This window comes from Piliocolobus tephrosceles, chromosome 4 (genome assembly GCF_002776525.5).
Source record: "Piliocolobus tephrosceles isolate RC106 chromosome 4, ASM277652v3, whole genome shotgun sequence".
Classification (NCBI taxonomy): Eukaryota; Metazoa; Chordata; class Mammalia; order Primates; family Cercopithecidae; genus Piliocolobus; species Piliocolobus tephrosceles.
Window position 1 is genome coordinate 151406307 of NC_045437.1, and position 14099 is coordinate 151420405.

The window sequence follows — 14099 nt, forward strand, 5'->3', positions numbered from 1 at the left end:
CAAAAAAAAAAAAACAAAAACAAAAACAAAAAACAAAAAAAAAACAAAAAACAGTTACTTATCCAAAAGAGAAACAAATAACCCAAATTGTATAGAGGGCTCAGTCACCCACAATTCATCACGTTTCAGGTATTAGTCATAAAACAGAGTAAGAAACATGTTTCTTATTCATATTCACTTGAAATGATCTGCACGACATATAAACTAAAAATCAGAAAAGCAATGTGTAGAACATTTGTATAAAAGGGGAAAAACATACATATGAATTATCATATCTCGAGAAACACTGGAGACTTCTAGAAAGGGAAACAGGTGGCTGGGAGGCAAGGGTGCAAAGGAAACTTTTCACTCGAAACCTTTTTTATTTTATTTATTTATTTTTGAGATGAATCTCCCTCTGTCGCCTAGGCTAGAGTGCAGTGGTGCGGTCTTGGCTCACTGCAACTTCCGCCTCCCAGGTTCAGGCGATTCTCCTGCCTTAGCCTCCCGAGTAGCTGGGATTACAAGCGTGTAACATCATGCCTGGCTAAGTTTTATAGTTTTTCAGTAGAGACGGGATTTCACCACATTGGTCAGGTTAGTCTTGAACTCCTGACCTCAAGTGATCTGTCCACCTCAGCCTCCCAAAGTGTTGGGATTATAGGTGTGAGACACCGTGCCCAGCCTCTTTTCTATCTTTCAGATATTGTACCTTGTTAATTCATTCATTCAATAAATGCTTACTAAACATGACTGGATCAAACACCATAGCACTGGGAATATACTACAGAATAGTCAAAAATGCCTTTAGGAGAGGCAAGAGACAGAAAATCAAACATGTAATAGGTCAGATGGTAATGAGTGCTATAAAAAAACAAAGAAGTGAAAATAGGTACGTGCAGAAGGGTGATATATGAAGAAAGGGTTACTGAGGGTAACATTTCAGGAGTTAGGTGAGGGAACTGATGATGAAGCAAGTGAGGTGGTTACATGGGAAAGAAATTCTAGGTGGAGGAAATAACAAGAGCAAAGGCCCTGAAGAGGGAGCATGCCTGGCCATGTTCAAAGAAGGTGGGTGTGGCTGGAGTGGAGTGAACAGGACAGAGAGTGGTAGTTGAAGTCAGAGAGGTGAGAGGAAGATGAACAGATAGGGCTATGGCCTCAGAGTCCAGGTGCGTGACTCTACTCATGTATAAGCACTATAAGGACTCTGTTCATCTTATGAGAGAAAAAGGAAGCCCTTGAAGGATTTCAGGCAGAGGTAATATGATCTGACTTATATTTTATTATTTTTCTCCTTTTCATTTCATTTCTTTTTTAATTTTTATTTCTTAATAAAAAGCCTCCCATGGGATGACTTATATTTTAAAAGAATCACTCTAGCTACTGTGTTGAAAATACACTGTAGGTTGTAAAGGGCAGAAACAAGGGGACCTATAAGGAATTTATTGCAAAAACTTAGGCAAGATGTTGACTCAGAACAGAGAGGAAGCAATAGAGCTGATGAAAAATGAGTGGATTCTGAATATAGTTTAAAGATCAAATTTGAAAGGATTTGCTAACAAATTAGATATGAAAGGTAAGACACGCGAGTCCCAAATGATTCTAAGATTTCTGGTGCAAGCAATCAGAAGGACAGAGATGTCACCAACCAGTAGGGGAAAACTAAGGAGAAGCAGGCTTATGGTCAGAAGATCAGGAGTTCAGGCTTAGATGCATTAAAGGTTTGAGACATCTATCCAAGAATAATCCAAGAATACAATAAAAATGTACTGTCCAGGTTAAAAAAAAAATTAATGCCTGTTATTATCAAGAAAAAGAAGTAATCAGTGTATTAACTTTTCTGCTGATGACTGAAAAACTTCAAAATCTCAATTTCTACAGACTTCCTAACATGGTACAAAAAGTTCACTACTTAAAAAGATCTCAAACATTCCCAAAACTTTAAAGAGAGACCTTGTCAGCTTGACAATGTAGAGAACACAAATCACCCATGTACCCTCTAACCCAATTATCTGATCTCTGATGGTTCTTTCATGGAAAAGCTGCAAAGGCTAGAGTTGCAGAGAGGACACTTACTGCTGAGGATGTAGAGAAGACCGGGGGAAAGGGTATGCCTGTGTCCAAGGGGGTTTGAGGAAGTTTTCCAGGCCCGGAGTGAAGGAGGTCTCGAAGGCTAGACCCTTCGGTTTTGTTGTTGGAGGCAGTGGGACCCAGCAACAGACTGTTAAAAAGCTTTGGAGTCAACGGAGAGACCTTTGCAGTGGAGTTGAATGAGTCCAGCCCAAAGGGCGAATGAGACTCTTTATTGAGCACCGACCTCAGGGACCCTGCTTCTGTAAGAACATAACCGGGAATAGCATTAGGTACAAAAAGGAATACTCAGCACACAACTGACCCCTGAAAATCAGTCACATGAGAAGGAGGAAAGATTCTCTCCCTTCCCCTGCACCCCCGCAAACTGTGTATGGTTTGTTTGGGTCAAGCCTTACAAGCTAGAATTATAGGAGGTCGCACAGCCAAGGAGAAGCTCTCCTACTACTTTTTTACCAGATCTGAATTTCAAACTGCCTTTTGTTGTCATCCATCTTCCATCTCCCTCACTTTCTAAGATAGTGTTTAACGTGTATCTCCAGAATACCTGTACTGAAGTCACTTGGAGTGCTTGTTAAAAATGGAGATTGTTACCCTCAGAGATTCTGATTTCATAGTTCTGGGTGAGACACAGGAATCTGCATGTTTAACCATTCCCCAGCTGATTCTTGTGCCCAGCTGAAAACTTCTGCTCTAAGTCTAGCTCTCAACCCTGGCTGTATAACAGAACCATCTGAGAAGCTTGTTAAAAGTATTGTATGTGGCTGGGCATGGTGGCTCACGCCTGTAATCCCAGCACTTTGGGAGGCTGAGGCAGCTGGATCACCTGAGGTCGGGAGTTTGAGACCAGCCTGACCAACATGGAGAAACCTTGTCTCTACTAAAAATATAAAAAATTAGCTGGGCATGGTGGTGCATCCCTGTATTCCCAGCTACTTGGGAGGCTGAGGCGGGAGAATCACTTGAACCCAGGAGGCGGAGGTTGCAGTGAGCCAAGATCGCGTCATTGCACTCCAGCCTGAACTCCAGGCAACAAGAGTGAAACTCCGTCTCAAAACAAAACAAAACAACAAACAAACAAAAACACCCCTTGTATAAATTCTGACTAAGGAGATCCAGAGTAAGGCCCAGGAATCTGCCTTTTTAGAGAAGTTCCACTTCTAGAAAGAAGTTGAAAGGCAGTCCCTCATTTTTATGTGATTAGCCAGAGAAAGCAAGTAGCACGTTTCATAAATGTGCATGATAATGTATGAGTTCAAAGAATCCTGGAAAAAATTCATGACTTCTACCACAGGCAGAACAGAGGTTTGCCTGCATCTCACCTTTTGTTTCTTCTTTAGCCTTCTGAGTTGCTAAATCTGCCAACCAGTGCAGGGCGGAGGAGGGTGGGGCTGTGTCAGGACAAGGAGGCCTGATGGCTTTCAGTTCACTATTGCTATTTGATGCCGAACTGTCTGTTTTCAGAGGCTCTTCAGATCTGATGTCAGTGCTGTCGGCTTTGGGAACATGGTCCGGCTCTGGAGTTGTTACTGGTGCCGGTCCTCCTCCGCCTGAGAAGGTAGTTTCGTTTCCAGAAGAGGCACTAGGGTTTATGCTAGGAAGCTGAAACACAGAAGGCCAACATGACTGGAGTGCTGTCCTTGGGTAGAAAAAAATACAACACAACTAGTAATGGCTTCACATACTAAAAAGGTCTGGGAAGAATAATCTGTCCTGTAAACTGGCATTTCATACATTCTTTAATTCTATTTTTTTTTTTTTTTTTGAGACGGAGTCTTGCTCTGCCGCCCAGGCTGAAGTGCAGTGGCCGGATCTCAGCTCACTGCAAGCTCCGCCTCCCGGATTTACGCCATTCTCCTGCCTCAGCCTCCCGAGTAGCTGGGACTATAGGCGCCCGCCTCATCGCCTGGCTATTTTTTTTTTTTTGTATTTTTTTAGCAGAGACAGGGTTTCACCGTATTAGCCAGGATGGTCTCAATCTCCTGACCTCGTGATCCACCCGTCTCGGCCTCCCAAAGTGCTGGGATTACAGGCTTGAGCTACCGCGCCCAGCCGCATTCTTTAATTCAACATATATTTATTGAGTCCTACAACATGCCAGAAACCAGGCTAGGTTCTGTGGAAAGATCAGTGAACGAGGCTTGAAGTTTCTAATCTAAAATAAAGAGTTAGCACGCCTGACACAATTTCTGCAGTGGCAAATTGGTAATTTAAATGACCTCGTGGTGCTGTTCTCAGGATTACATAAAATAGTATATGCAAAGGGCTTAGCATAACTCTGACACACATAAATGCTAAATAAATGTTTATTACTCTTTGATTTTTCCAAATAATTTGCTCTATCTAGAGTATTTGCATAATCTATATAGTCAACTCTACTGAAAATATATCTCAAGACCCCTCAGCATTAATCCCTGTGCCTCTTATCATCAACGATACGTTGTAGCAGTGTTGCCAGAAAGGCCATGGAATGTAAGCAGCTGGTTGTGGGTGTTTGAAAAGAAAACCAGGCGGGGTGCGGCAGCTCGTGCCTGTAATCCCAGAATCTTGGGAATCCAAGGTAGGTGGATCACTTGATGTCAGAAGTTTGAGACCAGCCTGAGCAACATGGTGAAGCCCTGTCTCTACTACAAATACAAAAACTACCCGGGTATGGTGGCACATGCCTGTAGTCCCAGCTACTTGGGAGGCTGAGGCATGCGAATCATGTGAACCTGAGAGGCAGAGGTTGCAGTGAGCCGAGATCATGACACTGCACTCCAGTATAGGCAACAGAACAAGACTCTGTCTCAAAAAAACAAAACAAAACAAAATAAAACAAAAACGGACAGAGCAATGTGAAAACCACTGCCTCTGAACCCAACTCAGTGAGCCAATCTTCCTATTTCTGTCTTCTGCACCTGAGATGAATCCAGTGATAGGGACCATGTGCCTTCTCAGATAAGACTCAAGACCAGCAATATTCTTAGCAACCTTTTCTATATTCTTTACCCATACAAAGACCCTGAGGTATGTATCTTGACAAGATGCTAAGAATCTCTTTGTGCTATCAGTCAACCATGAACCGGTTTAAAGATGAATGAAGAGAGACTGTACCAATCAGGAGTAATTAAAATCCTTTGAGTCAAGTCCTTTAAGCTCTCTCTAGAAAGGCTTCCCCATCTCCTGATTCCTCAGGAATCCTACAGTAGTCTGGCAAAACAGAGTTGAAAAGGGGGCATATCCTGGTACAAAAAAATTTAAGCTTCACTTAGTTATACCCACACACCAGTTTACCTGTGACATCCCATTGGTGACGGCAGGTCTCAATACAGATTTGTTCTGTCGACTGATACAAGGGCAGTTTGCTTTAATTCCCCACTTGCCCCGGGCAGCATGTACCATGTCTCCAATATTGTAAAGAGCTGGGAAAAAAAGGTAAACAATAAAAATAACACTAGAATACTAGTATATGCCACATATTATGCTAAGAGTGTTCTTTACATTAGCTCCCTCAATCTTTACCACATTTCAATAAGGTAGCTGTTTTTATCTTCAATTTTTGATGATCAAACTGAGACTGAGAGAAGTTAGGTCATTTGCTCAAGTATATAAAGCTGGTAAACAGAAGCACTAAGACTTTAGCCCAGGTATAACTACCCCTAAAGTTCTGCTACTTGTGAGCACTAAGCTATACTCCTTTCCCTCTTCTAATAAACATTAACACAGTATCCTCCAGGAGAAACTCTAGGGGTAGATTCTTTAGTGTTCAAGAGTGTAAATATTGGCCAGTTGTGGTGGCTCACGCCTCTAATCCCAGCACTTGGGAGGCCAAGGCAGAAGAACTGCTTTGAGGTCAGGAGTTTGAGGCCAACCTGGCCAACATAGTGAAACCCCATCTCTACTAAAAATACAAAAATTAGATGGGCATAATGGTGCGTGCCTGTAATTCTAGCTACTTGGGAGGCTGAGGCACGAGAATCGCTTGAACCTAGGAGGTAGAGGTTGCAGTGAGCTGAGATCGTGCCACTGTACTCCACTCTGGGTGACAGGGTGAGACTCTGCCTCAAAGAGTGTAAACATTTGGAATTGTATACTGTACTGTAAGTTATACCTTAAAAAAAGGTAAAAACTAATTAATAGATCAATGTAAATATTTAACTATACTTAGACCTGCAGGGAGCAGGCACCCTACCACTGCACTCAGGAAACCCTTTGGCTTAGAAGCAGTGGGGTATAAGGGATCCAGGGATGCTCCACCAAAATTTTTTTTTTTTTTTTTTTTTTTGGAGACAGAGTCTCACTGTATCACCTAGGCTGGAGTGCAATGGCGTGATCCTGGCTCACTGCAACCTCCGCCTCCTGGGTTCAAGCAATTCTCCTGCCTCAGTCTCCCCAGTAGTTGGGATTACAGGTGCCTACCACCACGCCTGGCTAATTTTATATTTTTAGTAGAGATGGGGTTTCACCATGTTGGCCAGGCTGGTCTCGAACTCCTGACCTCAAGTGATTCACCCGCCTCAACCTCCCAAAGTGCTGGGATTACAGGTGTGAGCCACGGTGGCTGGACTGTGGCAAAGTTTTCTTAAGTGGAGGATAATACAGGCAGTAGTTTGGCAGAGTCATCACCTTCAGTGCATGTATGTTGATGGAAGTAGAGAAGCTAGGCATACAGAACTTCTGGAAGAATCACTGAAGTAAACTGGGATTGTGACACAAACATGACCATTCATTCCTACTGCTGAGCAAGCTGTTTTCCTCATGGATTCAAGATATCTTATTACCTTCAGCTGGATTTATTTTATTTTTTAATTATATGAGATGAGGTCTTCCTATGTTGACCAGTCTGGTTTTGACTTCAAGTGATCCTCCAATCTTGGCCTCCCAAAGTGCTGGGATTACAGGCATGAGCTACCACACCTGACCATTTTAGCTGTTTTATGAGCCTAAAACCAGAAGTCTTTCTGAAAGCCTAGGCACTGGCTTTTTCATTCTAGTCCAGCCAATCACAGATATGTGAAATGGTATCTGGAAACAAGACCAGGTCCTCTAATCAGAAATGGGGAGCAGAGTGTGCAGTGGCCATATGCACACTAATACACATCTAAAGATCCAAATTTGGCTGAGCACAGTGGCTCATGGTTATACTCCCAGCACTTTGGGAGGCTGAGGTGGAAGGGTCACTTGAGGCCAGAAGTTCAAGACCAGCCTGGGCAACATACTGGGACCTCATCTCTAAAAAAAAAAAAAAAAAATTACATAAAATAATAAGCCAGGTGTGGTGGTGCATGCCTGTAGTTCTAGCTACTTGACAGGCTGAGGTGGGAGGATCACTTGAGGCCAGGAGTTCAAGGCTGCAGTAAGCTATGATCGCACCACTGCACTCCAGAGCAGATGGTGTCTCTTCAATAATCATCATCATCGGCCGAGTGAGGTGGCTCAAGCCTGTAATCCCAGCACTTTGGGAGGCCGACACGGGCGGATCATGAGGTCAGGAGATCGAGACCATCCTGGCTAACACAGTGAAACCCCGTCTCTACTAAAAAATACAAAAAACTAGCCGGGCGAGGTGGCGGGCGCCTGTAGTCCCAGCTACTCTGGAGGCTGAGGCAGGAGAATGGCGTGAACCCGGGAGGCGGAGCTTGCAGCGAGCTGAGATCCGGCCACTGCACCCCAGCCTGGGCAACAGAGCGAGACTCTGTCTCAAAACAAAAAAAAACCATCATCATCATCATCATCACCATCACCATCATCATCCAAATTCTCAGAGAAATATGATGATGCTTAAAAGAAAAAATCAGGCTAAATCATTTCAAAAAATTTTATGGTATATGGCTATCTCAACTAAAAACATTTTTTCCACCAAATCTAAAAAAGGAATTTCCTTACCTGTGCCAGGAATAATTTGCGTGGGCATGAGATTCTCTGGTTCGTGGGACTGTCCCTTTGCACACTTCAACCAGGAGAAAACTTCTTCATCACCCATCTCTTCTGTCTCTGAAACAGAAATGAATGATTTTACTTATAAGGGTCACAAAAATGGATCCTTCTCAGTTAGTGGGAGTTTCAGAACCCCAAAGGCCAATTTTCTCATGGCCAAAGGAGATAACAACTAATTAAAAAAAAAGAAAAGAAAAAAAAAAGCCCCTGCTTTACTGAGATTTTATTTATTTATTTATTTATTTTTGAGACAAGGTTTGGCTCTATCATCCATGCTGGAGTCTAGTGGCTTGATCATGGCTCACTGCAACCTCTGCCTCCCTGGCTCAAGCCATCCTCCCACCCTAGTCTGCAGAGTAGCTGGGACTACAGGAATGCACCATCACTCCCAACTAAAGTTTGTATTTTTTTGTAGAGATGGGAGTTTCGCCATGTCGCCCAGGCTGGTCTTCAACTCCTGGGCTCAAGTTCCTGGGCTGGCCTTGGCTTCCCAAAGTGCTGGGATTACAGGCATGAGTCACTGTGCCCAACCTAAGGTATAATTTATAAAGAACAAATCCAGCAATTTAAAGTGTTTACTTCAGTGAGTTTAGAGAAACTGAATGAACAACTATCACAATCATGACAAAGAACCTTTCTATTCCATCTACAAAAGTTCTCTTAGGCTTTTTGTAGTCAATTCTCTTCCCTCAAGCCCTGGCCATCAGTGATCAACTTTATAATACTAAAGTTTTGCTTTTCAAAAATTTCATATAAATGGAAGCATGTAGGATGCAGTTTTTGTGTTGGGTTTCTTTCACTTAGCATAATGCTTTTGAGTCACTTACATTGTTGTGTGTATTAGTGATTCATTCCTTTTTATAGCTGAGTAGTATTCCATGGTATGAAATGTACCATAACTTATCTGTTCATCAGCTGGTGAACATTTGGACTGTTTCCAATTTTTGGCTATTATAAATAAAGCTGCTACACGGCTGGGCGCAGTGGCTCACGCCTGTAATACCAGCACTTTGGGAGGCCGAGGTGGGCTCAGGAACTTGACCCCAGGAGTTTGAGACCAGCCTGGGCAACGTGACAAAAAAAAAAAAAAAAATTAGCCAAGTGTGGCAGTGCATGCCTGTGGCCCCAGCTACTTGGGAGACTGAGGTAGGAGGACTGTTTGAGCCTGGGAGGTGGAGGCTGCAGGGAGCAGAGATTGCTCCACTGCACTCCAGCCTGGGCAACACAAAGAGACACTGTCTGAAAAACAAAAAACAAAAAACAAAAAAATAAATAAAGCAGATAAACATTGATGTATAGGTCTTTTTGGGGAAATATTTTCATTTCTCTTGTAAATACCTAGCAGTGGGATGCTAGGTCATATGGTAAATTTTAGTTTTATAACTTTGTAAGAAATGAACTTATTGCTTTCCAAAGTGATGGTACCAATCTGCATTCCTACCAGCAATATTTAAGAGGTCTACTTCTTCCACATCCTTGGTAATACTTGATACTGTCCGGTTTTGTTTCTTTTGAGATGGAGTCTTACTCTGTCGCCCAGGCTGGAGTGCAGTGGCGAGATCTCGGCTCACTGCAACCTCTGCCTCCCAGGTTCAAGCAATTCTCCTGCCTCCGCCTCCCGAGCAGCTGAGATTACAGGCATGTGCCACTACGCCCAGCTAATTTTTTGTGTTTTTCCTAGAGACAGGGTTTCATCATGTTAGCCAGGATGGTCTCAATCTCCTGACCTCATGATCCACCCACGTTGGCCTCCCAAAGTGCTGGGATTACAGGTATGAGCCGCTGCGCCTGGCTGATACTGTCAGTTTTAAAAATTTTAGCCATTCTACTGGACATAATGATTTTTCATTATGGTTTTAATTTATATTTCCCAAATGAATTACAATTTTTCCCATGTACTTATCTGTCATCTATCTATCTTTTTTGGTGAGGTATCTGTTCAAACCTTTTTAAAACTAGCTTGGGCTGGCATGGTGGCTCATACCTGTAGCACTTTGGAAGGCCAATGTGGAAGAATTGCTTGAGCATAAGAGTTAAAGATCAGGACGGGCAACACAGTGAGACCCCATTTCTATAAAACCAAACCAAAACAGAACAATAACAAAAAAACGGGCTTGTTTGCCCAGGCTGGTGTCAAACTCCTGCTGGAATCTAGCGATCCTTCTGTCTCAGCCTCCCAAGTAGCTGGGATTATAGGTGTACACCACTATGCACAGTAGCTTTTCATTTGCTTTTTGGAGACAGGGTCTCACTCTGTCACCCAGGCTGGAGTGCAATGGCACAATCATGGCTCACTGCAGCCTCAACCTCCCAGGGTTAAATAATTCTCCCACCTCAGCCTCCTGAGTAGCTGGGACCACAAGTGAAAGCTACCACGTCTCGCTAATTTTTAAATGTTTTTTTGTAGAGGTGAGGTCTCCCTATGTTGCCTAGGCTGGTCCCGAACTCCTGGGCTCAAGCAATCCCACTGCCTTGGCCTCCCTAACTGTTGGGATTACAGGTTATAAGCCACTGTGCCTGGGCTATTTTCTTAAATGTGTCTTTTTTTCTTGGAGACGGGGTCTCACTCTTTTGCCCAGCTGGAGTGCAGTGGTGCAATCTCGGTTCACCGCAACCTCCGCCTCCTGGGTTGAAGTGATCCTCCTGCCTCAGCTTCCCGAGCAGCTGGGATTACAGGTGCCTGCCACCATGCTCTGCTAATTCTCTGTATTTTTAGTAGGGATAGGGTCTCACCATGTTGGCCAGGCTGGTCTTGAAATCCTGACCTCAGGTGATCCACCTGCCTCAGCCTCCCAAAGTGCTGGGATTACAAGCATGAGTCCACCGTGCCCAGCCTTAACGTGTCTTCTGAAAAGGTAAAGTTTTAAACTTGTATATTAGGCCGGGCACAACAGCTCGTGCCTGTAATCCCAGCACTTTGGGAGGCCGAGGCAGGTGGATCACCTGAGGTCAAGAGTTGGAGACAGCCTGGCCAACATGGTGAAACCCTGTCTCTACTAAAAATACAAAAAAATTGGCTGGGTGTGGTGGCGGGCACCTGTAATCCTGACTGCTTGGGAGGCTGAGGCAAGAGGATCGCTTGATCCTGGGAGGTGGAGGCTGCAGTGAGCTAAGATTGCACCACTGCACTCCAGCCTGGGTAACAGGGTGAGACTGTCTCACAAAAAAAAAAAAAAAATTAAGAATAAAAAATAAACTTTTATATTTGTTTTTCATTTGCATTGTGTTCTAAGAAATATTTGTCTAGTGCAAGGATACAAATATTTCTTTCTAGAAGTTTAGTTTTAGCTTTTATGTTTAGGCCTATGGTCCACCAAGAGTTAGTATTTTATATATGGTAGGAGGTAAAGAGAGAGGTTCCTCTTTTTTTCTTTGAATATGGATATACAGTTGTTCCAGTACCATTTATGAAAGGGCTATCCTTTCCCCTACTGAACTACCTTGGCACCTTTGTCACAGTTGATTATGTAGGTGTGGGTTTACTTCTAGATTGTTTTCTGTTCCCTTACCACAGTGTCTTGATTACTGTAGCTTTAATATTAATTCTTGAAATGTAGTACAAGTCCTTCAACTTGAATCTATTTCAAAATTGTTTTGGTTATTCTAGATCCTCTGTATTTCATATACATTTCAGAATCATCTTGTCAATTTCTACAAAACGGCCTACTGAGACTTTGATTTGGAATTGCATTTAATTACATATCAATTTAGAAGAAGTAACATCTTAGTATTCAATCCTCTATTTTTCTTTTCTTTTCTTTTTTTTTTAAGACAGAGTTTCGCTCGTTGCCCAGGCTGGAGTGCGATGGCATGATCTCTGCTCACCGCAACCTCTGCCTCCTGGGTTCAAGTGATTCTCCTGCCTCAGGCTCCCGAGGAGCTGGGATTATAGGCATGTGCCACCAGCCACCATGCCTGACTAATTTTGTATTTTTAGTAGAGACAGGGTTTCTACATGTTGGTAAGGCCGGTCTCGAACTCCCAACCTCAGGCGGCCTCCCAAAGTGCTGGGATTACAAGCATGAGTGAGCCATGGTGCCCAGCCTATTTTTCATTATTATTATTTTTTTTCTTTATCTTTTCTTTTTGTAGAGATGGGATCTTGCTGTGTTGCCCAGGCTGGTCTCAAACTCCTGGCCTCAAGTGATTCTCCCACTTCAGCTTCCCAAAGTGCTAGGATTAGACATGAGCCACCACACGCAGCCCATATTCAATCTTCAGATCCACAAATATGGTATACCTCTTCATTTATTTAGATATTCTTTAATTTCTCTCAGTAATATGTTGTAGTCTTCAGTGTATGTGTCTTGTAGGTATTGGCTAAATTTGTCCCTAAGCACTTCATGATTTTATGATGCTATTGTAAATAATGCTGCGATGCGATCTTGGCTCACTAAAGCTTCTGCCTCCCAGGTTCAAGGAATTCTCCTGCTTCAACCTCCCATTACATTTCAATTTCTAACTGTTCACTGCTATTATACAGAAAAATAATCGATCTTTGTATGTTGACTTTGTATCCTGTAACACTGAAAAAAAACTCATTAATTAGCTTTTTTGTAGATCTCTGGATTTCTAAATAGATGATCATGTTGTCTGAGAATAAAAACCATTTTACTGCTTTCCAATCTGTATGTCTCTTTTTTGTTTTCCTTTTCCCCTTTATTTCTTCATACTGACCACTAACTCCAGTAAAATACCGAATAGAAGTTACAAAAGAAGACATCCTTGCTTTGCTCCCGAACCTAAGAGGAAGAAGTCAATCTTTCATATTACATATGATATTCTACTTCTACACAGTTGTGTTTTTCAAACATTATTTCATTATCATTCTCCAAAGAGCCTTTTCAGACTTTGTTTTGTGGTCATTGTGCTCTCCACCCAAGAAATTTTAATACCAGATATACTGTATATCTGTTTATGTATTATGGCCCCCTGAAAGGGCACAAAAAATTTTTAACATTTTAGATTCTCCCTCCCCAGCAAGAGCCAATTTTCACCTGATGAGAATGCATAGCCTAGGTTTTTGATAATTTAGACAAATGATTTTTCTGCTATATCTTGAGATCATGTGGTTATTTTTTAGTCTACTAATATAGTGGACTGCACTGATTTTCAAGTGAACCCCATTTGTTCATGATGTATTATTCTTTTTATGTATCTCTTGACTCAAACTTGCTTAAGTTTTATAAAATATTTTTACATCTATTTTTACATCTATGTTCATAACGGATACTGGGGTTATAACTTTCTATGCTTCTCAAGAACGTCTTTATTTGGTTTTGATGTTAGTATAATGCTGGCTTCATAAAACAAGCTGGTAAGTGTTTCCTCCTATTTTCTGAAAGACTGTGTGCATAGTTGGTATTACTTCCTCCTTAAACATTTGCTGTAGTTTACTAGTAAGGCCACCATCTAGACCTTAAGTTTTCTTTGTTGAAAGCTTTTTGAAACTGCAAATTCAATTTCTTTCTTTCTCTCTCTCTCTCTTTTTTTTTTTTTTTTAGGAGTTTAAGAGCAAAGATTTAATAGGCAAAAACAAAAAACAAGAAAGAGAAAGGAAAACAGCTCTCTAGTGAGAGAGAGGGGACTCCCGAGAGGAAAAGACCAGCTGGTAGCAGATGTGCTGGATTTTATAGTCAGGCTTGAGGAGGCGGTGTCTGATTTACATAGGGATTACAGATTGGTTCAATCAGGTATGATGTTTACATAGCATTAGGGGAAGGCTGTCTGCCACACCCTAATCTTATTATGCAAATGAACTTTCCCCTTGGCTGGTGCCATCTTGTCTGCTCCTTACTGTACAGGTGGTTGACAAAGAGAAGGGAAGATGGAGCTCCCATCTTGAACATGATTTCATAACTGCTAACATCTATGTCTGCAACTCAATTTTACAGGCCGCTCTTTGTCAGAAAGAATATAATTTGGGGCTGCTTTTCATTAAATGGAAAACCTTACCAAGGACTTCTGTACCCTCAGTATCTGCCTAAGTAATTTCTTCTTAACACCTGTATCATTCTGCTCTCTGGAGTGGTAACCCTAACTACTATTAGGGGGTGTTGGATGAGGGCTCTTTCTGGCTACTTCCTGCTGAAAAGAGGTGTTGTGTG

General features: G+C 42.3%; 1 protein-coding gene across 1 annotated transcript in view; it reads right to left on the reverse strand.

The window, feature by feature from the left end:
* KDM3B (lysine demethylase 3B) overlaps positions 1-14099 on the reverse strand; it is an 85593-nt gene that overhangs the window by 14816 nt on the left and 56678 nt on the right. Inside the window, exons 12-15 of the mRNA XM_023195414.1 lie at positions 7942-8049; positions 5350-5477; positions 3396-3675; positions 2059-2315 (exon numbers count right to left, since the gene is read on the reverse strand). Coding sequence (XP_023051182.1) covers positions 2059-2315; positions 3396-3675; positions 5350-5477; positions 7942-8049 — 773 coding nt within the window. The remainder of the gene's footprint in view (positions 1-2058; positions 2316-3395; positions 3676-5349; positions 5478-7941; positions 8050-14099) is intronic.